Consider the following 25,348-nt stretch of genomic DNA (forward strand, 5'->3'; position numbering starts at 1 on the left):
CTATACACAATTGACTAAGCACAGCCAATCCACATTGATATTTGCAGGATCAGTCAACAATTTAATGTATATGGGGAATTCATGACTCTGTCCCAACAGGTGATATGGGGGGGGGGGGAAGAAGAATGTGGCCTCCTGAATTTCAGTGCCTGATACCTTTGTCCCCCCTTGGGATAATTTGGCAATGGCGCTCTAATAGAAAACACAAGAACTCTGGACTGAGCTGTGCGTCTCTAGGTATGGGAAAGCAGGGAGAGATAAATGTGCAATAAATGACTGTTCAGCTGACAGCTACCTAATGCTGTAGCATTACGGTATATAGCACAAGCGATCAGATGATTGCAGGTTCAAGTTCCCTTAGCGAATTAACAAATACTGTGAAAAGTAAAAAAATGTTTTAAAAAAATAAGAAAAAAATAAAAACATATAAAAGTTCAAATCAATAAAAAAAATACACATATGGTATTACTGCTTTCAGAAGAGTCAAATCTATCGAAATATAAAATAAATTAATCTGATTGCTAAACGTTGTGATGAGAAAAATAAATGAAAATTCCAGAATCGAAATTTTCAGCTGCTGCAACAACAGAAAAAAATCTAATAACAGTTGATCAAAAAATCGTATATACCCCAAAACTATATTAATAAAAACATCACCTTGGGGTGCAAAAAACAAGCCCTCATACAACTCCATGTCCCAAAACTATAAAATGTTACGGTCTCGCAATGTGGCGACACAACTGAATTTTTTATTTTATTTTATTTTTTTAGTTTTTACAAATTTCAGATTTTTTTTGACCATTTAAATAAAGCAAAAAATATGCATCTTTGATATCTTCATAATTGCACTGACCTGGAGAATCACATTGCCAGGTAAGTTTTCTGTAAAATCAACGCAATAAATGTAAAAAAAAATTGCAAAATTGCATTTACTTTTTTTTGCTATTTTGCCAAACTTTGAATTTGTTTTTACTAATTTCTGGTACATAATATGGTAACATTAATGTTGTCATTTGAAAACACACAACTCGTCCCACAAAAACAAGCCCTCACGTGGCTATATCGACTGAAAAATAAAAAAAAAAAGTTATGGCTCTTGGAATAAGTGGAGGGAAAAACAAAAAAGGAAAATTGTCAGGTCCTTAAGGGTTTAAACCACTCTCCCCTTCCAGTAAACCAGTCCCCACAGACAAGACACATAAATATAATAAGTTACTAAACATGGTGAAAGTCAGGACACAAATTACACCAGAATTCTGAAGCATTTAGTTTTGATAAATATATACCCAAGAGCTTGTCAATTCTGTATTTCTGTTTCAAATACCGTTTTTGTCTTTTTTATTTCCAACTTTTTTTTACATTCTGATAACAACTTACAAATAAACAGAGCCAAACAATGCTAGAATGAAGTCAGACAACACCAGGTGTCCCTAAACTAACCATGTAAGTCAATTAACTATTTACTAATCAATCTTATGTAAACTAATCTAAACTTATCTGCCTGCTGATATCTAACCTGAAGCGGTTTCACCAGTCTGATTATTTTTTACATGCATTTATAATAGTCACAGGTCAAAATTACCATTCAAGTCATTGAAAAAACCATGGCCAGCACTGCTGGCACCCTAGGTGCTCCCAGGTGTGATTTTACCTAGTAGAATGCCATGTCCTCTAGAGGAGGCTGTCTAGGATCACAATGGCCCCGGATTTCATTCACCGCTGGCTAGTGCTGCTTTTTGCTTTTTTTTCTCTCTTTTTTTTTAGATAGATAAATTGATATTAGTTAAATATATATATAGCTATGTATTGCATAGATAAATAAACAGAGATTATTACAAATAGACAGACATTGGATAGAGTAGAGCTAGACAGACTAGACCGATGAGATCTCACATAGATTGATCGCTGCTTCTTACTCTTTAGTGTTATGTACCTGCACTGTCACTGCTCATTTACTTATTGCCGGGTATTCGCTCTTTATTCCTGTGTTTTGATAGATATTAGACATGAAATGGATATTAGAGCTGGATGCTGATTATCTGGAGCTGCGCCTTATTCCTCCACAGCTTCAGATCATTGAATGATTTTACTTTTCTAAACAACAGAATTGCAGATTAGCTGCTGAATATAATACTGCGCAATATCAATAAGTAACAGATCTGCCTTCATTGTTCTTAGTGCGGAGGTTCTGGAATAGGATGTGGCCATTATAAGGAGCCGGCGCCTCTCACAGCCGCGTGATTCGGGGAGAACAGTGTCTGCAGAGATCTCTCCCCATCTGATCCTACATGTTACTTTCTGTGTTCCATCCGTCATATACCGGCCTGTCCGCCGCTGATCGCCCGCACCCGGCGCTGCCTCCTCCGGGAAGGCGCTAATGAGCGAAACCCGCGCTGTCTGCTCTGCCCCGAAACTCGGCCAGTGCGAGCGGAGGTGACAACGATAATAAGGGAGGGATTGTTTCTTGTTCTCCACCCCAACCTAACAGCCTCTAGGGTAATCATTGCCCCTCACCGCCCTGATGGTTCTCTGCGGGCTCCACATCACCTGTGGGAGGCGCTGCACCATCCGCAAGTGTCAGGCGAAACTGCCCGGCGCACAGGCGGCCTCTCCCGGGTGCTCCAAGCCTCCATCACTGCAGGGATCTCCCCCTCCCCCCCATAACAGCAGCAGCCCCTCTGTATACTGTCTGTACACTGTCTGTATCCTGCCGGGAGCCTCATCCACATGGCAGAAGTGCAGACACTCCAGGGACAACTCCACATCTGCCCTTCCTTCTCTTTCCTCTCTGATTGATCTGACATTACCTCCCCTTAGCTTTGCTAGTAAGTAAGTACACCCTGGATGTGAGATCTGTTACATTATCCATCCACTGTGTGTCACAAGCTCATTATAGTCACATCTATTACACACATCCCTGTATATAGCAATGTATCTATTCTATATCTATCTGTATATTACATCTATCCATACTCTATGTATCTATCTGTATATCTATCCCCGATCTACAAGCGGTTTATTTCTTATCCATTATCTAGATTACATCTATTTATCTCTCATATCTATATGTCATTTATCTAACAGACACTTGTGCACTTTTTTAAGCATTTGCATTATATCTACCTATAGTCCATCTATCTAGATCTCTATATCTGTAGATTCCATCTGTCTATTCCACATCCCTCCAATATACAGAATACTGGAGCACTATATAACCTGCATTCCCTTCTGGCTGCTCTCAGGTTTATTGATAGTGAAGGACTAATCACAGTCGGTGCAGACACTGGGGACAGCATCAGTGTGACAGATAAGGCAATTTTATTATCAGACCCCTCCGCTCCATTCATTCAGCAGAGAGAAGTCGATCATTAGCCCGGCAGACATCGCCAGGAATTACCTGTTCTCTCATATCTCTGCTGGGCTTTCGGCTCCTGTTTGTTAAAGGGATTAGAGGCGACTGGATGTCACCCAGGTCTCTGATCATCTCCCAGCCATGCACTGGGGAAAGGCTGGCCCCGCCCATCACACCTTTCTGCCGTGTAGCCCCGCCTCTGGGCGGTGATTGGCCGGCGCTGTGGTTATAGACGCGCGGTGCTGTCACCAGGAGCAGCAGACACGATCTCCGGACGGCACCGCGGACGCTGAGCGCCTTCTCTCCAGACATGAGCAGCCCTGATGGTGGATACGACAGTGACGACCAGGGAAAGTGCTCGGTGCCAGTCATGATGCCAGCCCTGGGCCAGTGGGCACCTGGCACCCTGTCTGCTTCCATGGGGGACAGCAAGGAGAAAGAAGCCTCCAGCTCCAGGAGTAAAGGCGAAGCCCGGATCCGCCGTCCCATGAACGCATTCATGGTGTGGGCGAAGGATGAGCGCAAGAGGCTGGCGCAGCAGAACCCGGACCTGCACAACGCCGAGCTCAGCAAGATGCTAGGTAAGGGCACCGGGGGCTGCAGGGGGCGCCACACACCGGGGGCTGCAGGGGGGACACACACACCGGGGGCTGCAGGGGACACACACCGGGGACAGCAGGGGACACACACCGGGGACTGCAGGGACATTACATGGGCACACACCGGGCACAGAGACGTCTGTATATGATCTGTGATATGTGCCGGCTATTTTGTATCAAAAGTTTCATATTATTTCTTATTTATTCTTTCCGGAAATCTGTCATCAGATTGTGCGAGAAATGTCATTAATTAATACACTTTATATCGTGTCTATAATGTTATAGCAGGGGTTTATAATTGTGCATATTTACGGCTGTCATTATTCTTTAACTGTTGCAGCCCTAAACATACACAACTATAAAATAAATATATATTATTTGAGATTTGTATCCAGCATTCAGTTTACACTTTTTTCTAGTCACACTGTGCTTTGATTCCCAGTATCCCATTTGACTTCATACAAGGATTCACTTGCTTAATAGTTCAGGGTTTTGGACATTACATGGAGGGTTTATTTCCAGTTTTTAGCTCTATCATATGATACAATGGACATTTTGTCTTTTTTTTTTTTTTGCCGTTTTACATGTTAAAGTATTTTTTTTTTTTTCCTTGTAGTTCAGTTCTTTGTATAATAACATTTTTGTAGGTATTTCTTCTTCGTCTTTTCCCTTTATATACATCTTACTCCCTTTCCTGTGCACTCCTCCTATATGCATTATTTTCCATGGCGCCCACCTAAGCCTCTTAGCACAAAGCTTTTATGTAGTGATTTTTGGGGTTGGGTTATTTCTGGCCTTGTTATGGTTATACTGGTCATCCCATCAATGAAGGCTCTAGTGAAGGGATTTAGGCAGCAAGATCTAATGTTCTGTGACAATAATCAGATCATAATGTTGTTGCTTTTGTCATTTACAGGGAAGTCCTGGAAATCTCTTGCACTGGTTGAGAAACAACCATTTATGAAGGAAGCGGAGAGGTTGAGAGTACAACACATGCAGGATCATCCCAATTATAAGTACAGACCCAGGAGGAAGCAGGTGAAGGGGATGAAGAGGGCAGACAGCAGCTTCATGCAGATGTCGGAGCAGGCTGACCCCACCATGCTGGTCGCTGATGGACAGATGGGTTTGGACAACTTCAGCCTTGGGTACACAGAGCAGTCCTATCACCCAAGCCAGCTACCCCAGAGTGGTCATCACTACAGAGACTCTCAAGTCATTGGTGCCCACTATCAGGACTACAGCTTGCCCACACCAGAAACCTCACCTCTGGATGAGTCTGAGCATGCCTTCTTCACTCCTGCCCAAGAAGATCGCCCTATGATGCCATACCCCTACACCAGTCCATACGCCTCCCACCAGCAGAATCCTGCCTCTACTATGCTTGGTAGGCATATTCCACAGCCTGAGCAGATGCAGCAAGGGAGCCCTGTGCAGAATATGCTGGGGTGCCAGACCCCACCACAGCTGTACTACAGCCAGATGTACATGCCCAGCACTGGTAGACCTCATTCTGTGCAAGTTGGTCAACCCTCCCCTCCACCAGAGTCTCCACAGATCCCTAGAGCAGAGCCAGTGCTGCAGAATGAAATGTGGAGCGAGGTGGACAGGACTGAATTTGAGCAGTATTTTAATTATATGGCCAAGCCCGAAGTAGGGATGCATTACCATGGCCATGAGCAGGCTGCAGAAAATGGGCTGATCTCCTCAGTGCTGTCAGATGCCAGCACTGCTGTCTACTACGGCAATTACTCCAGTGTATGAGACTGCCCCTTACTCCTTTACATTCCCTGTAGTGTTCTCAGCAGCGATGGGGGATCGGGTTTATTACTTCAAGTCGTTTTCAGACTTGCATGATATATGGGAAGATCTTTATAAAATGCATAAACTTTACTAATTTATGTAAATTCTTTTATAATGACTGAAATGACTTCCCTTGGATTATGCGACTTACAAGATCAAGTTACATTTGATGTCTAGTCTTCATTCAATGCAATGCAACTCCTTATGTGTACATGTACACAGCCTTTTTGTATATTAATGATTTGTTTTTTAGAAAGCTAAAAGTTTTTAATGATTTTTATTTTGCAATAAAGATTGAACATGAACCAGAATTTGGTGTTGCCCTTGTTTGTGCCTTCTTATAAATTATATTAACAATCTATATGAGAGAGGCTTGATACTTTATATTCCTGTGCCACAGTATAAGGTAGCACAAATTGCAATTAGCAAAATGTAACTTGAATCTGTATTTTTAGAATTAAAAATAAAACAAAAATAAATTCTGCATTATATAGTGAGATTATATATATAATTACACACACATATGTATACTTATAGTGGTTTATAATAATTATGATATTCACTGGGAGGGCCAAGAGGAAAATAATTTATTGCTAGAATTTATTTTAGAATGTTATGATTTAATATTTTTTAATCTATAATATTTAGTAATGAAGTAAATCCTATTGCTTATTATTGTAATCATAATATTGGTGTTTTTGGTAATTCTTAGATTTGCTATTAATACTAATTGCACTCCCTGTATATTACAGCCCTGCTGAGACATTACAGACTAAGTTTATATGAGGATTACTTTTTTGGCAGCAACAGCAAAAAAAAATACACATAGCTAGTTGTAGGAATGTGTTGAAATATTCATCCTATACATATGAATGGCATAACTTCTGCAGCAGGTGCATTAATTATTATTTTTTTTTTTTTTTTGATGATTGGGGCCATTTTAGAAAATTTATAAAACAAGCAATAGTGACCTCCTCTGATTATTGTGCTTTTGCTGGGTCTTGTCATTTTTTTATTTTTTTTTTGCACAGATATAATAGTTTTTATGTTTTTTTTTTAAGTGCAGGAACATTTGAATTATGTGACTAAAATCAGAATTGTATATTATCCACAGAACACTAGTGAAAAAATGTACCAAGAAATTAGACTGTTAAACTGTGGCTTCAAACACAAAGTGGGCATAAGTGCTCATGAAAGCAAATCCACTTTGCTTCAACTAAAAAAAAATGCAGGTGATTTTCTGCGCAAAAATGGAAGCGGTAAAAATGCAGCAGGTGTGAACAGGGCATAGAATTGTACGATATAATTTTTTTTCTAATAATTGTAAGCCTTTCAAATATAAAGGCTTCGTTTATAGAAACGTGTTGATCTACTTTTGTACAGGTTTTTTTTTTTTTTTTCTGGGTATGGTTCATGTTCAATAGAAAAAATTGTGGTGAAAAATGTTAGAACAAATGTCATAACTAACGCTTTGTTTCCACTAACCCCTCCTATTATTGGGACAGTGCTACAGATGTATATATAATTCTATATCCACTGTATGTGGGTGCGTTATATAATGTATGTGCGTAAGATATATAATTAAGACAAGGCGCTATGAATAAGCAAATCCAATATGTAATCTACATATGAAGGGTGATACATGGGGAGTTAGGGGAATTCAAAACTAGGTGGGAAATGTATAGAAAAACACGCAATACAGTGATATTTTTAACTGATAAGCTGAAAATGAGGTGACAGATTCCCTTTAAGGCTATGTTCACACCATGCGTTTTTGCTGCGTTTTTCCGTAGGCAAAACCTTCTCTCTGGGCAGTAAAGAGGCTGCTTACAAAAGACAGGTTTTGTTGAGTTTCTGTTGTGTTTTTCTTGCTGTATTTCTATTGACTTTTGTGCGTGTTGATAAAGTTTAGCCCAAAAGAAGCATGATTTAACTTCATTAGGTTTTTACACCAAAAACGCAGCAAAACCTGATACCTGCAATTTTTTTGCTGCATTTTTGCATTTGCCCATTCTTTCCTATGACTGAAAATAGGCTGAAAGTTGTAATATGCTGCAGTTTGCAAAAATGCAGCAGTTTTCCAAATCCGTCAGGAAAAAAAACAATGTATGCATGAGATTTCTGAAATCTCATAGCCTCTGCTGGTACTGTGAAACACCACTTAAAATTTGCAGAAAAAACACTGCAAAAATGCTACGTGTGAACATAGCCTTATTTTTTTCTTTAAGAATCCTTCCTACTCTGCACTCATTACGTGTATTAATTGTACCTGGGCAGCATGGTGGCTCAGTGGATAGCATTGCAGTGCTGCAGTCCTGGGTTCAAATCCCACCAAGGACAACATCTGCAAGGAGTTTGTATGTTCTCCCCTTGTTTGTGTGGGTTTCCTCCCACATTCCAAAGACATACTGATAGGGAATTTAGATTGTGAGCCCCATCAGGGACAGTGAGGGTAAAGTGTGCAAACTGTAAAGTGCTGCAGAATATGTTAGCGCTACATAAAGATTATTTATTATAGTTACCTGCCTGAACTCATTACATGTATAAAAGACACCTGTCCACACACTCAATCAAATTCCAATCTTCCACCATGGCCAAGACCAAAGATCTATCCAAGGTCAGCAGGGACAAAGCTGGTGAGAATTTCATGTCAATAGCACCTTTAGAAATATATTTACTTAGAAAATTGATGATGTGCTCAGTACTTATTTCACCCACAATATACAGGGTGGGCCATTTTATGGATGCACCTAAATAAAATGGGAATGGTTGGTGATATCAATTCCTGTTTGTGGCACATTAGTATATGGGAGGGGGAAAACTTTTCAAGATGGGTGGTGACAATGGTGAACATTTTGAAGTCGGCCATTTTGGATCAATGGTGTGCTTGGTTTTAACGTAACTTTATCCTTTTATGAGTTATTTACAAGTTTCTCTTTGCTTACAGTCATTGACATGTCGCAGAGGTTAACACGTGAGGAGCAGCTAGAAATTGTGTTGATGTCTGGTGAACGCAGTACCCGGGTCATTGCAATATTTTGTGGTTTCCATCTATATTTCTGAGTGACATGATTCCCTTGAAACCCAGAGGGATCCATTCACTATAATGAGGCAGCAGAGTTACTCTGGATCCCGTCTGGCTTCTGTTCAGCGTTGTCATTTTCAAAAGTGCACAAAATTGTGACAGATGGCACTTTTATACAATCCTAATAAGATGGACACCGCCGGATCACAGGTCCTATGGCGTCCACAGTGCCTCCACCTGCCTCATTATAGGGAATCTTTCGCCAGGGGTTCTTGCTTTGTATTGTGATTTTTGGGAGGCAGAAGGAACAAAAATCTGCAATTTTTGAATTGTTTTTTTTATGTCATTCCGTGTAAGGTAAAATCGATAATGCAGCTTTATTCTTCGGGTCAGTACGATTGCAACGATACCACACTGCTGGGATGGAAATCTGGTGCCTGAGCAGTGAGGATCTCTGCGCCTGTCCCCATCTCCCTCCGCCTCTTTCCTCCACCGGAATATGACGGCAGCATCATAGTGAGCTGAAGCTGAGCTCCCCACACCGAGGAGATCACAGGCAGCACAGCACATCACCTAACAGTAACGATTGGAAGGGTGGCAAAGTAAACATTGCTTGTAAATTTATATTACAATAAAATTCCACTAGTGTATTCCGGTGGAGGAAAGGGGCGGAGGGAGATGGGGACAGGCGCAGAGATCCTCAGTGCACAGGCGCCAGATTCCCAGCCCCGCAGTGTGAATACATCATAACACTGTGGGGCGGGATCTGGGGCCTCCGCTACACGCAGGCACGATATCCTTACTTCACCTGATGTAAATTCTCGGGCAGCACGCACGGCGCATGCCCGAGAACTGATTGCAGAGCGCAGGTGCCGGTGACGTCATGAGAAAGCGAGGAGGTGGCGCCGGAGGCCAGAGGGGGATGATGGACGGCTGCGAGGTGGTTGAGTCAGGGGGAGAAAACATACCTCCCTGATTCAATAGAGGTATGGCGGGAAATTTATAAAACTCATTATTTCAGCATTACTAGGGATAATAAACATAAGAGCCACCTTCACAGAATGCAGCCTTAGTGCTGCTGAAGGTAGCTCTTTTACTTTAATAGGCCCTGGGGGGGGTGACAGGTTTCCTTTAATGCAAGTCTATGGGGAAATCCCACACAGAAAACTCAGCGTACCTGCAAGAGAAATTGCCCTGCAGTGAATTTGAAACACGCACCGCAGGTCAGTTTACACTATGTTAAAAGAAGCACAGCGGACACGACATTTCTATAAATCCCATTACCTTTGCTGTAACTGTAAGATTCACCAAAAGCTCATTGTGGGATTGTATCCTTAAAGTACTAAAAAAATAATGAAAAACAATCACTAAAATATAATATCCTCTTTTTGAAATCTGGTCTCCCCGGCAGAAAGCTAAAGCAATGGGCCACAGCCTCTGTTGACATCACTGAGAGAATTTTGTATACTTGATCTGCATTGCAAGTTCTGAGCCCATAGACAAATCATGCTGGTACATAGAGATACATCTCTACATGCCAGTGTATTTCTATATCCCTGTATTCTAGAGGGAGAATAAAAGAAAGATTTGTTTCTTTGTATAAAATTACTAAAAAATAATTAAAAACGATGACATAAATATAATTTTTAATACTTTTTTTTTAAATAATAAACATCACAAATCAGCAAATACCAAAGACATATTTGGTGTCAGTGTAATTATAATAACCCGTATAACACCGTTATCATGTTATTTATGGTGATCGGTAAATGGCATAGAAAAATGTAATAAAAATGTAACTCTGAGTCCGCATTCACACATAGTAGAAAAAAGCAGCATTTGCGCTATCTTTTTTCTGCATGCTTTCTACATGTATCTGCATCACACGGCGCAATAACACAATCTTCTCTAATTATTGTGGTCACTGCATTTGTTTTATGCGTTTCCCGTTAATTTGATGCATTTTTGGTGCAAATGTGAAACTGCATTTTTAATAATACAGAAAAACTTTCATTTTGCGCTTAAAAATGCAACAGCATTTTTTTTACATACATTTTTTTCTGACTAAACAAAGAAGATTATAGGGAAAAGAGCACCAAAACCGCACAGTTTAGCAGCGTCTTTAGATGCACCGAGGGCAGAGTTTTCATGAAAATCACATCTACTTTGCTTGGACATTTAGGCCATGTTAACATGTAGCATAAATATTGTGTTTTTTGATGTTGTGTTTAACCGTACAAGCAAAGTGGATGTGATTTCATGAAAACTTTGGCCACTGTACATCTAAAGATACTGCTGATTCATTCGGTTTTGACGCTATTTTTCTTTAGAGTCTATGTGGAGCCTAAAAAAAAGCATGTTAACGCTGCAGTTTCTTTCTTTTTAAGTGCAGAATCAAATCTTTTCTGTACTACAAAAAGCACTTAAGAAAAGCGGCTTCACATCTGCACCAGCAGTGCATCAAAAAAGGGGAAAAAGTCATTTAAAAAAATGCAATAATCATAGAAGATTGTTATTGTGTAGCTTGGTACGGACACCTGAAGAAAACAAAAACACAGTATTTCTGCAAGTGTGAACATGGCCTTACAGATGCCAAAAAGCCAGATTTCATATGTGAAGCTACATAAAGATGAGAAAGTTCTGGCTGCTCCAACTGTGAATGAAGGAAAAAAAGAATCCATATGTCCCAACCAGAGATGAGCAGGATGCACAGATAACGTCACGTTGGCCGTGAATAATCAAAAGTCTGACCGGGAACACTGGAAAGTAAGAGACTCGCAGGCCTCCCTTCCAGCCGCCAAGTAGCACTGATCTAGATGCTGGACTGGAGTCCTGTGAATCGAGCGTCTCATTTCTAGTCCCAAACATCCCAGATACAGGGGACAGTCATGAATTTGGGTCTACGCCCTCTAGCATCTGCTGAATTTGCCTCCCCATGAGCCCCCTGACAACTCCTCCTACCAGGATAGAAAGAAATGATATAAGGGGCAATGATATACTAGGGGCATGTTCAAAATTTACCACTGCGCACCACATGATTTGTCCCTCTTCTGTTCTACAAAAGTTGGGAGGTATGGTGTTTGGTCAATGGGATAATTTGACCTTTAGTCTTTCATAAGTGATTTTTCATTGCTAAATTAAAATTTCCATGGATCTATAGACTTGTTTGGGTAATTATGACTTATGACTTGAATCAAAAGCAGACAACTTTGATTTTTGAGGACCACTTGACCTGCAAAAGAGCACGAACATATGAAAAGTCCAATTGAATATAATTGAAATATGTTCAATCTGTAAAAATCACAAATAAGAAACTGGGTCTGAGCAGAAAAAGTAAATTAATGTGCATGCAAATTGTAATTGCATATGAACACATGACCTTTACACAGAGAAAACCAAAAACAAAACACAAAACAAATATCCTGGAATAAAAAAGTAAAAAATATATTGCAAAAATTGCATGAAGGTAGTAATAATAGTAATAATAAGGGTATTTAGTTAACATAATTTTGATCAAAATAATGTAGAAGCCATCCCGCCACGTCAAGGCAACCCTTGTGGGACAGTCCTAACTCTTGTATTTAAAACCTTTCCACTTGTCAAGTGACGTAAATGTGAACAAGGACAGAGGGACTGAACCACCAGTAATAGTATAGGCCAGACAGGATGGATTTTCCAACTCAGAAACAGGGCGGTCACACCCTTATATGCACAGAATGCACAATGAAACAAATGAGAAACTGGGTCTGAGCAGAAAAAGTAAATTAATGTGCATGCAAATTGTAATTGCATATGAACACATGACCTTTACACAGAGAAAACCAAAAACAAAACACAAAACAAATATCCACTTAAGAAAAGCGGCTTCACATCTGCACCAGCAGTGCATCAAAAAAGGGGAAAAAGTCATTTAAAAAAATGCAATAATCATAGAAGATTGTTATTGTGTAGCTTGGTACGGACACCTGAAGAAAACAAAAACACAGTATTTCTGCAAGTGTGAACATGGCCTTACAGATGCCAAAAAGCCAGATTTCTTATGTGAAGCTACATAAAGATGAGAAAGTTCTGGCTGCTCCAACTGTGAATGAAGGAAAAAAAGAATCCATATGTCCCAACCAGAGATGAGCAGGATGCACAGATAACGTCACGTTGGCCCTGAATAATCAAAAGTCTGACCGGGGACCCTTGATAAGTAAGAGACTTGCAGGCCTCCCTTCCAGCCGCCAAGTAGCACTGATCTAGATGCTGGACTGGAGTCCTGTGAATCGAGCGTCTCATTTCTAGTCCCAAACATCCCAGATACAGGGGACAGTCATGAATTTGGGTCTACGCCCTCTAGCATCTGCTGAATTTGCCTCCCCATGAGCCCCCTGACAACTCCTACCAGGATAGAAAGAAATGATATAAGGGGCAATGATATACTAGGGGCATGTTCAAAATTTACCACTGCGCACCACATGATTTGTCCCTCTTCTGTTCTACAAAAGTTGGGAGGTATGGTGTTTGGTCAATGGGATAATTTGACCTTTAGTCTTTCATAAGTGATTTTTCATTGCTAAATTAAAGTTTCCATGGATCTATAGACTTGTTTGGGTAATTATGACTTATGACTTGAATCAAAAACAGACAACTTTGATTTTTGAGGACCACTTGACCTGCAAAAGAGCACGAACATATGAAAAGTCCAATTGAATATAATTGAAATATGTTCAATCTGTAAAAATCACAAATAGAAGATGTATGGGATTAACAGATGTGTGAATGAGGCCTTACAGTCCGGTACGTTGCTTCCTTCACAAACGTGGAACTTGTTATATGGAAGAATTTTATAATCACTAAGGAAGATTGTTGGCAAACACAGAAGAGAGGCACATTACTTCTCTGGAATTAGATGAACCTGCAGGTTTAGTTTTAGATGTAAGTATTCTCATCACCTAGTAACACCCAACTGACTTGTAACCTAAAGCAACTCCTGTCCAGTTAAACAGGTCCATAGCTGAGGTGTATGCAAAGTAAGTGACAACTCTGTTTTGTGTTTGTCAACACTACATTGAACGCATAAGGTTAAAGCGAACCTGTCAGCAGTTTTGGCTGCTATAAGATATGGCCACCACCTTTCAGGGCTTATCTACAGCATTCTATAATGCTGTAGATAAGCCCCCAGTGTGACCTGAAAGATAAGAAAAATAATATAATATTACATTTTATAAATTTTATTATACTCACCCGGGGGCGTTTCGGTTCGATGGGAGTCGCAGGTTCGGGTCCGGCGCCTCCCATGTTCTTGAAATGCCACCCTCCTGTCACTCCATCACTGCCAGGCCAAGTGCTCCTGCGCAGGCGTACTTATCTGCCCTGTTGAGGGCAGAATAAAGTACTGCAGTGTGTAGGCGCTGGGCCTCTCTGACCTTTCCCTGCACCTGCACACTGCAGTACTTTGGTCTGCCCTGAGGTGTACAGAGCGGAGCCGCATGTGTACGAGGGGTACGGAGCGGAGCCGCGTGTCTACGAGGTGTACGGAGCGGAGCCGTGCGTATACAAGGTGTACGGAGAGGAGCCGCGCGTGTACGAAGTGTACGGAGAGGAGCCGCGTGTGTACGAAGTGTACGGAGAGGAGCCGCGTGTGTATGAAGTGTACGGAGAGGAGCCGCGTGTGTACGAGGGGTACGGAGCGGAGCCGCGTGTCTACGAGGTGTACGGAGCGGAGCCGTGCGTATACAAGGTGTACGGAGAGGAGCCGCGTGTGTACGAAGTGTACGGAGAGGAGCCGCGTATGTACGAAGTGTACGGAGAGGAGCCGCGTGTGTACGAAGTGTACGGAGAGGAGCCGCGTGTGTACGAGGTGTACGGAGAGGAGCCGCGTGTGTACGAGGTGTACGGAGCGGAGCCGTGTGTGTACGAGGTGTATGGAGCGGAGCCGCGTGTGTACGAGGTGTATGGAGCGGAGCCGTGTGTATACGAGGTGTATGGAGTGGAGCCGCGTGTGTACGAGGTGTACGGAGCTTGAAAGGAAAGTGGCCCGCCAGTTTAAATTTTTTTTTTTTATGTGCGGCCCATTTACTCTGCCGAGTTTGAGACCCCTGCTCTATATAATATGAGTTTCACTTTTTGTATTGAAGAACTGAAATAAATTAACTTTCGAAGATATTCTAATTTTGTGAGAAGCACCTGTATATAGTTAGATATGAGATAGATGATAGATAAATATCCGTGAGATATATAATTAGCGATGTGCGTACATATTACTGTACAAGTATTAACCTAATAAATAGGTAAATAAGTAAATGAAAAAATTGACATGGGGTCCCACCATTTTTAGTAACCAGTAAAGGTAAAGCAGGCAGATGAGGCTTATATTTTCAGTCGGGGAAAGTCACTGGTTGTTGGGCCTGTAGCCACCTCAGAAGTGGAGCATCACATGAGATGCTCCAATTTTGGCACTACGCCTTCACGCTTCCTGTTTGCCCTAGTGCGCTGGCATACGGGGTAATGGTAGTTTCAGGTGATGTCAGATGTGAATTGTCCAAAAACACAGCAGACATCAAGCCCTGGAGTTAGTAATGGAGAGGTGTCTATCAAATCGATTGCTAATGCACCAGGGCATCTGGAAGAGTCGAGGCGAAGCGCCACAATTGGAGCCTCTAATGTGATGCACCACTTCTGGGGCGGTGCGAGCTGGTATTTTTAGGCTGGGAAGCGCCCAATAACCTCAGCTCTCAGCCATCTGCTTTGCCTTTGCTTGTTACAAAAAATTGGGGGACACATGGTTCATGTAAAATCACAGACATGTCCATAGCGCCACAGGTTATAATGGGTACATGTGGTATCCGTTAAAAAAAAACAGATACCACACGTACTAGAAACATGGACGTGATAAGGAGGTCATTACAGTAAAAACAATAAACATGTATCTGCAAAAATCAGATGCTACATGGATGTTCTGTGTGAGATCTAATTTTTTTATGCAGACATAGACATGAATGGATGAGTCTAATCCGAGATAAGGAAGAGAATAGTGTATGTTGCGATTTTTGTCACACGCACTCTTGATCTGAGTGAAAAAAACTAAACTGTAATGTCCATGTAATATGCTGGTCTGAACGAGCCCTAAAACTGATCACAATGTCTAGTGTGAAGGTGATGCCTCTGTGAACAAAGTGATGTTAGTAGAGTTGAGCGATACCGTCCGATACTTCAAAGTATCGGATCGGAATGGATCGGCCGATCTTAAAAAAAAAGTATCGATATCGCCGATTCCGATACCGGAAGTCCCATTCAAGTCTATGGGACTTCCGGTATCGGAATAAGAAAAACCCTATTTTTGCCTTGTACAGCCTCTCTGGGGTCTGTACGGGCCTTTCGGGGGGCTGTGCCGGCCTGCCAGGGGGTCTGTGCAGGCTCCGGTGGTCTGTGCCGGCCTGCCGGGGGGCTGTGACGGCCTGCCGGTGGTCTGTGCAGGCTCCGGTGGTCTGTGCCGGCCTGCCGGGGGGCTGTGCCGGCCTGCCGGTGGTCTGTGCAGGTTCCGGGGGGCTGTGCCGGCCTGCCGGTGGTCTGTGCAGGCTTCGGGGGTCTGTGCAGGCATCGTCCGATGGGACTACAAGTCCCATAGGGCGATGCCTGCTACCATGACAGTGATTGACACATTAGCCAATGATGGGACAGTAGTAGTCCCATCATCCGGCTAATGTGTTAAATGTAAAAAAAAAAATAAAAAAAAAATTACATGCTACATACATACAACATGCATACTACATATATACTACATGTAACATACATACTACATACACTCACTGGCCACTTTATTAGGTACACCTGTCCAACTCTGTGTTAAGACTTAATTTCTAATCAGCCAATCACATGGCGGCAACTCAGTGCATTTAGGCATGTAGACATGGTCAAGACAATCTCCTGCAGTTCAAACCGAGCATCAGTATGGGGAAGAAAGGTGATTTGAGTGCCTTTGAACGTGGCATGATTGTTGGTGCCAGAAGGGCTGGTCTGAGTATTTCAGAAACTGCTGATCTACTGGGATTTTCACGCACAACCATCTCTAGGGTTTACAGAGAATGGTCCGAAAAAGAAAAAAAATCCAGTGAGCAGCAGTTCTGTGGCCGGAAATGCCTTGTTGATGCCAGAGGTCAGAGGAGAATGGGCAGACTGGTTCGAGCTGATAGAAAGGCAACAGTGACTCAAATTGCCACCCGTTACAACCAAGGTAGGCAGAAGAGCATCTCTGAACGCACAGTGCGTCGAACTTTGAGGCAGATGGGCTACAGCAGCAGAAGACCACACCTGGTACCACTCCTCTCAGCTAAGAACAGGAAACTGAGGCTACAATTTGCACAAGCTCATCGAAATTGGACAGTAGAAGATTGGAAAAACGTTGCCTGGTCTGATGAGTCTCGATTTCTGCTGCGACATTCGGATGGTAGGGTCAGAATTTGGCGTAAACAACATGAAAGCATGGATCCATCCTGCCTTGTATCAACGGTTCAGGCTGGTGGTGGTGGTGTCATGGTGTGGGGAATTTTTTCTTGGCACTCTTTGGGCCCCTTGGTACCAATTGAGCATCGTTGCAACGCCACAGCCTACCTGAGTATTGTTGCTGACCATGTCCATCCCTTTATGACCACAATGTACCCAACATCTGATGGCTACTTTCAGCAGGATAATGCGCCATGTCATAAAGCTCGAATCATCTCAGATTGGTTTCTTGAACATGACAATGAGTTCACTGTACTCAAATGGCCTCCTCAGTCACCAGATCTCAATCCAATAGAGCATCTTTGGGATGTGGTGGAACGGGAGATTCGCATCAGGGATGTGCAGCCGACAAATCTGTGCCAACTGTGTGATGCCATCATGTCAATATGGTCCAAAATCTCTGAGGAATGCTTCCAGCACCTTGTTGAATCTCTGCCACGAAGAATTGAGGCAGTTCTGAAGGCAAAAGGGGGTCCAACCCGTTACTAGCATGGTGTATCTAATAAAGTGGCCAGTGAGTGTATATACTACATGCAACATGCATACTACATGCATGCTACATACATGCTACATACTACATACATGCTACATTCATACTACATATATACTACATGCATGCAACATACATACTACATATATACTACATGCATGCAACATACATACTACATATATACTACATGCATGCAACATACATACAACATATATACTACATGCATGCAACATGCATACTACATATATACTACATGTAACATACATACTACATATATACTACATGCATACTACATACATGCTACATACTACATGCATGCTACATACATACTACATGCATGCTACGTACATACTACATGCATGCTACATACATACTACATACATACTACATGCATGCTACATACATACTACATGCTACATACATACTACATACATACTACATATATACTACATGCATACTATACGTATGTAGTATGTATGTAGCATGTAGTATGTATGTAGCATGCATGTAGTATATATGTAGCATGTATGTAGTATGTATGTAGCATGTAGTATGTATGTAGCATGCATGTAGTATGTATGTATGTAGCATGCATGTAGCATGTAGTATGTATGTAGCATGCATGTAGTATATATGTAGTATGTATGTAGTATATATGTAGCATGTAGTATGTATGTAGCATGCATGTAGTATGTATGTAGTATGTATGTAGCATGTAGTATGCATGTAGCATGTATGTAGTATGTATGTAGCATGCATGTAGTATGTATGTAGCATGCATGCAGTATGTATGTAGCATGCATGTAGTATATATGTAGTATATATGTAGCATGTAGTATGTATGTAGTATGTATGTAGTATGTATGTAGCATGCATGTAGTATGTATGTAGTATATATGTAGCATGTAGTATGTATGTAGCATGCATGTAGTATGTATGTAGCATGTAGTATGTATGTAGCATGCATGTAGTATATTTGTAGTATGTATGTAGCATGCATGTAGTATGTATGTAGCATGCATGTAGTATGTATGTAGCATGCATGCAGTATGTATGTAGCATGCATGTAGTATATATGTAGTATGCATGTAGTATATATGTAGCATGTAGTATGTATGTAGCATGCATGTAGTATGTATGTAGTATGTATGTAGCATGTAGTATGTATGTAGCATGCATGCAGTATGTATGTAGCATGCATGTAGTATATATGTAGTATGTATGTAGTATGTATGTAGCATGTAGTATGTATGATGCATATATGTAGTATGTATGTAGTATGTATGATGCATGTATGTAGTATGTATGTAGCATGCATGTAGCATGTAGTATGTATGTAGCATGCATGTAGTATATATGTAGTATGTATGTAGTATATATGTAGCATGTAGTATGTATGTAGCATGCATGTAGTATGTATGTATGTAGTATGTATGTAGCATGCATGTAGTATGTATGTAGCATGCATGTAGTATGTATGTAGTATTTTTTTTTTTTTTTTTTAAACATTTAACACATTAGCCGGATGATGGGACTACTACTGTCCCATCATTGGCTAATGTGTCAATCACTGTCATGGTAGCAGGCATCGCCAGATGGGACTTGTAGTCCCATCGGACGATGCTTGCACAGACCCCCGGACATCAGCACAGCCCCCCGGCAGGCCGGCACAGCCCCCCGGCAGGCCGGTACAGACCCCCACAGGGTGCACAGACCACCGGCAGGCCGGCACAGCCCCCCGGCAGGCCGGTACAGACCCCGGGCAGTCCACACAGCCCCCCGGCAGGCCGGCACAGCCCCCCAGCAGGCCGGCAGAGACCCCCGGAAGGCCCGAAATGACGGCGCATCATGATGCGCACACACCGCGCATCATGATGACGTCATTTCGGCTGTCAAATCAATCAACTTTGAACTTCCGATTCCGATTCCGGTATCCGATATTGAAAAAATATCGGATGTCGGTATCAGAATTCCGATACAGCAAGTATCGGCCGATACTTGCGGTATCGGAATGCTCAACACTAGATGTTAGGTAATGTTAGTTTTAAAAATACAACTAGATCCACAATACGGATTGAAAAATTTATGTGCGTGTGTTTGATAAGCATGTTCATACTGGTCTTGTAAAGGCAAAGGCTTGTACCCAAACAAGTACATATACATTAATAATTAAAATGATTTGCATTTGTGATCAAAGATAATGGGATTAGCAGAGATGCTCTTTTAAAACTTGTAGTACCATTGGCTTTAGTTTTAAAGGGGCTAGCATCACAAGGATGATTGGCTCTGGCATCACCTGAACTCTTGACCACATGGCAGGTTTCTAATTACCATCAGTAGACAAACAAGGTAGAGTCTCTGCAAAGATAATTTTCAAGCTCTCTATGGGCCATATTGAGGGAATGACTTAAAATAATAAGACCTGTCATGCACAGGGCCACCTGGCCAAAGCATTTACTACATGCGGTAGCCAGTGTCTGCATAAATATGAAACATGCTAATCTCATATCTGGTCTTACAGCAATCATACAGAGTAAGAATCAGTATAAGCCATACTGTCACGACTGCGACCGCGTGCGCGGCCCAGCCGATGCCTCAGTGTCGCCTGACCATGACTGCGTGGGGCGAGCGTCCCAGGTGGGGATGGAATGTGGACCCACAGGACCACATAGAGTAACCTGGACCTACCCAGACTAGGGAACTGCAGCAAGCAGGATCTGTGGCAGCTGAGCATGTGGACGAGATGATAGAACTACATGACACCGCACAACTTCAGGCAAGAAGAAACAAAGTTTTCTTGAAGATAAACACAGTACATAAACAGAACATAATGCCAGGCACCCGATTCCGCACATCAGGGAAGGGTACACGTCTCAGGATTTCAGACGATGGTAAGGGTCATCACGGGTTGATACAGTCCAGGGTCATCTGGCACGGGCATACTAGGATGGCCTCTCTCAGGCCTCAGATGTAGCACAGGCTCAGCAGGAGAACCGACACTGATCCAGGACAGATGTCATTACAGGGTGGACCTCAGGGAACCGGCGGACAATCGGGACACAGGCAGGACCAGGAACACTGGTATGGCAACACAGGTCATCGGCTGGTTAGATCCAGGCAGGCTGGACAATGGACCAGGCATCTGGACATGGGCTGGACGACCAGGACCACAGACCGGACATCGAGACACATCGCAACACGGACTGAACATCAGGAACACAGACTGGACATCAGGTGGACATCAGGTCTCAGGCAGGACATCAGGATTCAGATCTCAAATAGAACATCAGCACACTGGCATCAGACTCCAGACATCTGGCAACTATCAACAGGCTCCGGACATCAGGCTGCGGACATCAGCTTCGGACCTCTGGAAGCAATCGGCAGGCTCTGGACGAGAGGCAGGGAAGGATAGGACCCGGACATCTGGCGGATGACATCAGGCACAGTGGGTCGCCCTCGCACACCCAGGGCAGCGGGGTACTCGGTACCGGGCCGGTGTCAAGGCGGGAATGTGTCACAGCAGCGGTGACCCGGTCCGTGGCCCTAGGCGCCCAATATCAATGGCGGTGATGTTAATGGTGTTAAAGTTTATATGAATAGTTTGTGACGCCACCCGTGGTGTTTGGCAAGTAAGATGGTAAGCAAACGCTGCATACAGATCCGCTGGGACTGATGGTGTGGTGCAGCAGAGATGGTATAGCTCCCCACAGGTGGAGCTGTAGTCCCAGGGCAGTGTAGGTGCAATGGATGAGGAGAGGCGCAGAATGGTATGGAGGCTGGTACCCAGGTGTAGTGGTGCGGGAATAACTGGAGGACACCAGCGTATGCGGTTCCAAAGCTTTACTCACTGTTTGCAGTTCACTCAACTGCCTGCCTCCGTACCGTGTTCTCCAGGTCAGGGCTCCAGCCATCCTCCAGGCAGGATAGGATTCTCCCTTCCACACTCCGCCAACATGTACCTTACTGAACGACTCCTCCAATGCGCCTTTAGGTGCGAAGCACTCCAGTACTTAGTTAACCTGGAATGCCTCTCTCTAGGTGTTCCTAGTCTTTACTTGTATGACAGACAGCTGTAGCCTGCATCGGGGACTCCTCACTGCATCCCGGCTCTCTATTCAGTTGCTGTTGTGTCCCAAGTGTATGATAGGAGCAAGGCGTTAGCGGCTCACTACTCCTCTGGTGTCTGTTGCCGGACATAAAGATCCAATCAACCTCGGGGACCGGGCCCCGGCCTTTGCGCTCTCTGGACTGGAAGGGTTCTCTATCTTTCTTCAACCAGCTTCCCACCGTCCTTCTATTCTCCTTTGTTCTGATCTGTTCTATCTCTCTTATGGAAGGTTAGGTTATCAGTCTTATCAGTCTCTTTCTCTGGTCTTTCTCGTGCCAGCAGCCCAGATCACTGGGACCTGCTGCAGCACGTCCGTCAGACACCCGTCTTCTCTCTTCTCTCTCCTCTAACCAACTCTCTAACTAACTAACTCTCACTCTTCCCACTCTTTTATATCATCTCACTCCACCCGCCTCCCAGCACATCTTGTGTTACGAAGCAGGGTTCCATGAGGGGTGCTCTGCTAACCCCCAGCCTGAAGCTGTTTGGTGGCCCCACTGAACTATCCTGTGTGTGGAATGCAGGTGTTGTGCATGGTCAGGAGTTCCCACCTTACCTGGATGGTGGGGCACTACACCTTAGGAGGTGCAGTACCTCTGTGGCGACTGAAGCCTCAGGGGCGCCACACATTTACTCCATCAAAAACATGGCCGATGCACTTCCGGGTGATTGCCCCAGAAGTTCAGGAATACACATCGCAACCTCCAATCAGACGAATATTCCTGCACTCATAAGCCACACCTCCAGGCACATGAGATTCAAGGAGGCTAAGCAAGAAACACGCCTACCCACGGAGCATAACAGATTGCACCACATGACGCTGAGTGCAGGATAGTACAGGGCACATAAAATCCACTAGATGAATATAGAGGACCGATACAAAGAATAATTAATATCCAAGATAAATGTGTGCCCATAATAAATTACATATACATATAAATAAATGTATTAGTCGTATGTGCATTAGATAGGTAAGTATTTTTAAAGACGAAAATTGGGACCAATGGGAGGCTAAATAATGGTAAATAAGGTATTAACAGACTGAAAACGAAGAGGAAACAGACAGACAACTATAGAATCTCAAATGAAACAGCTGTAATTCAGTTGTTCATTAAGGCCTGCTGGAGCCACGGTATTTATATGAAAAATCCATCTGGTTTCCTTTTGTAAAATATAATTTTGTCCCAGTTGCCGCCTCTGAAAGGTTTGGCTACTTTTTCTATGCCCATAAATTTGATGTCACCGACATTGCCCCCTTGACAAGAATTTATGTGTGACATCGGCGGTTATGCCCGCCGATGCCCCTTCTGCTGCGGCGGCCGCTGCGGCATCCCCTCACCTGCGCGCTCCCGCCCGGTCACGCGCCCGCCGTCAATTCCTCCTTACGTCGGCTCCTGGTTCCCGCCCCCTGGTTCGCGCTCGCCGCCTTCCGCTCTCTCTCTCCTGCGATGGGCGGCGCTGAGGGGCGGGCTTGGGTCTCCCCTGCGATGGGCGGCGCCGAGGGGCGGGCTTGGCTGACGCACATCCGGGGGTTGCTGTACTTCAGGCGTCCTCGCAGTTAGGAGGACGCCTGATGATTGTGTAGTTATCCTGCATCCTCTGGCCTCTACAGTTCTCCTGTAGCTTAACCGCTTTCTGCCTGACTCTCCCTGTCGCTCCCTGTCTCCTGCTCCCTTCCCTCCCAGCCTGCCTGGGCACTGTCTTCCATCCCCGGTGCCGTCCTCCGTCTTCAGTCCACCTAGGTCTATCCACGTGCCTGTCTTCCGTATTGGTTCTGTCCTGCTCCTCTGGTCCCTGCTCGTTCTTCGTACCATTGCCTTCCCTGTCCTTCTGTCCGTGGAGCCGTCCCTCTTGGTTCCGGCTGTCGCGCCTCCGTCCTCTGTGGTCCTGCCCCAAACGATCCCTGTATAGGGGTCGGTCTTCACCTGGTGTGCTCGACCCTGGGGCTCCGGATCCGCGATCCAGAGGGTCCACTCTCTAACTTAGGTTCCCTCTAGCATTACAGTATCATCAGGCCATGGACCCCGCCGGTGCCGCGGCTGCCACTCAAAAGGAACTGCTCTTCCTTAGAGAAAATCAGACCCGTATCATGTCATTCATGAAGTCCATGGACACCCGGCTCTCCGCTCTTCAGACCGCAGACCCAGCACACGCACCTCTCTTAGTCAGTCTCCAGCAGGAGCTCGCACAACAGCGCGATGCTCAGTCTCACATTTTGGGGTATATGGCGTCCATGGATGATCGGCTGCTTTCTTTGCAGTCCTCTGCGGCCGCTTCCACCCTAGGCCGGGACACCGTCTCTTCTCCCCCCCCCCCGTCTCGGTAAACCGCCCAGGTACTGTGGGGACCCAAAATTGTGTAGGGGATTTTTAAATCAGTGCAGGTTGCACTTTGATCTTTCGCCCCAACAGTATCCTACGGACCGTGCTAAAGTGGCCTTTATAATCTCCCACCTAGAGGGGGAGGCGTTGGCTTGGGTGAATCCATTATGGGAGAGGGATGACCCGGTGGTGACCAACATCCAGTGTTTTTTGGAGACATTCCGTAAGGTTTTTGATGAACCTGGACGCCTTGCTTCCTCCACAGAGGCCCTTTTTAACCTCAGCCAGGGGTCCCTTACGGTAGGGCAATACGCCATCCGTTTTCGGACCTTGTCCTCGGAGCTGGGGTGGAATAATGAAGCCCTGGTTGGTGCGTTTTGGAGAGGACTTTCTGGTAAAATCAAAGACGAGTTGGCCGGGCGTGACCTCCCCACCACCCTGGAGGATCTCATCTCCCTGGCTACTCGTATTGACCTGCGTTTTCAGGAGCGCGCCCGAGAGTCAGCTAGGGAGAGGAGGCCCTTTAGGTTATACCAAGCTCCTATTCCGCGCACCGTTGCCCTCCCTAGTAACACCGCCCCTGAGCCCATGCAAGTTGATCGCATCAAGCTGTCTGAACAACGGCGTAGGGAGAGAATGACCAAGGGACTCTGTCTCTATTGTGGAGGGGCCAATCACTTCATACGCACTTGTCCTGAGAGACCGGGAAACGCATCCGCCTAGGCCAGGTAGGAGAGGGCCCCCTAGGTGATTCGACCCCCTCTCTTCCACTTACTGTTTCAGCTCTACTTATTTCAGGTCGGGGGCGTAGCTCTGTGGAGGCGTATGTGGACTCGGGCGCGGCAGGCAACTTCATCCACCAGGAGGAGGTTGACAGACTCCAGATTCCCGTGGTCGTCCTAAGTAATCCCCGAGCAATCACCTCCGTTGACGGCAAACCTCTTCTTGGGCTCATCACCACGGTAACCACTGAAGTAAACCTGCAAGTTGGCGCACTTCACTCTGAAAAGATTGCCTTTTATGTCCTGCCTCAGTTATCCCACGCCATTCTTTTGGGGCTACCTTGGCTTAGGCGGCATGAGCCTGTTATCGACTGGCGCTCCGGAGAGATCCTGCGCTGGGGGCACGCCTGCCATGTAAGCTGTTTACGTACCCTGGTC

At 44.2% G+C, this 25,348-nt stretch overlaps 1 protein-coding gene across 1 annotated transcript; it reads left to right on the forward strand.

Annotated features, from left to right (window-relative positions):
* Positions 1-3,425: 3,425 nt before the first annotated feature.
* On the forward strand, positions 3,426-6,065 carry LOC141097044 (transcription factor Sox-17-alpha-like). The gene is made up of 2 exons (XM_073584002.1): positions 3,426-3,933; positions 4,868-6,065. Exons 1-2 carry the CDS (start codon positions 3,663-3,665, stop codon positions 5,713-5,715), a joined length of 1,119 nt encoding a protein of 372 aa, XP_073440103.1. The 5' UTR covers positions 3,426-3,662; the 3' UTR covers positions 5,716-6,065.
* Positions 6,066-25,348: the final 19,283 nt, after the last annotated feature.

Source organism: Dendrobates tinctorius, unplaced genomic scaffold, assembly GCF_039654945.1.
Source record: "Dendrobates tinctorius isolate UK_male_01 unplaced genomic scaffold, ASM3965494v1 ptg000082l, whole genome shotgun sequence".
Taxonomy (NCBI): Eukaryota; Metazoa; Chordata; class Amphibia; order Anura; family Dendrobatidae; genus Dendrobates; species Dendrobates tinctorius.

Bases quoted from the DNA above. Each gene is read 5' to 3' on its own strand.
- LOC141097044 (XM_073584002.1), top strand. From the start codon at position 3,663: ATGAGCAGCCCTGATGGTGGATACGACAGTGACGACCAGGGAAAGTGC. The intron at 3,934-4,867 runs GTAAGGGCACCG...TGTCATTTACAG, and splicing joins CGAGCTCAGCAAGATGCTAG to GGAAGTCCTGGAAATCTCTT.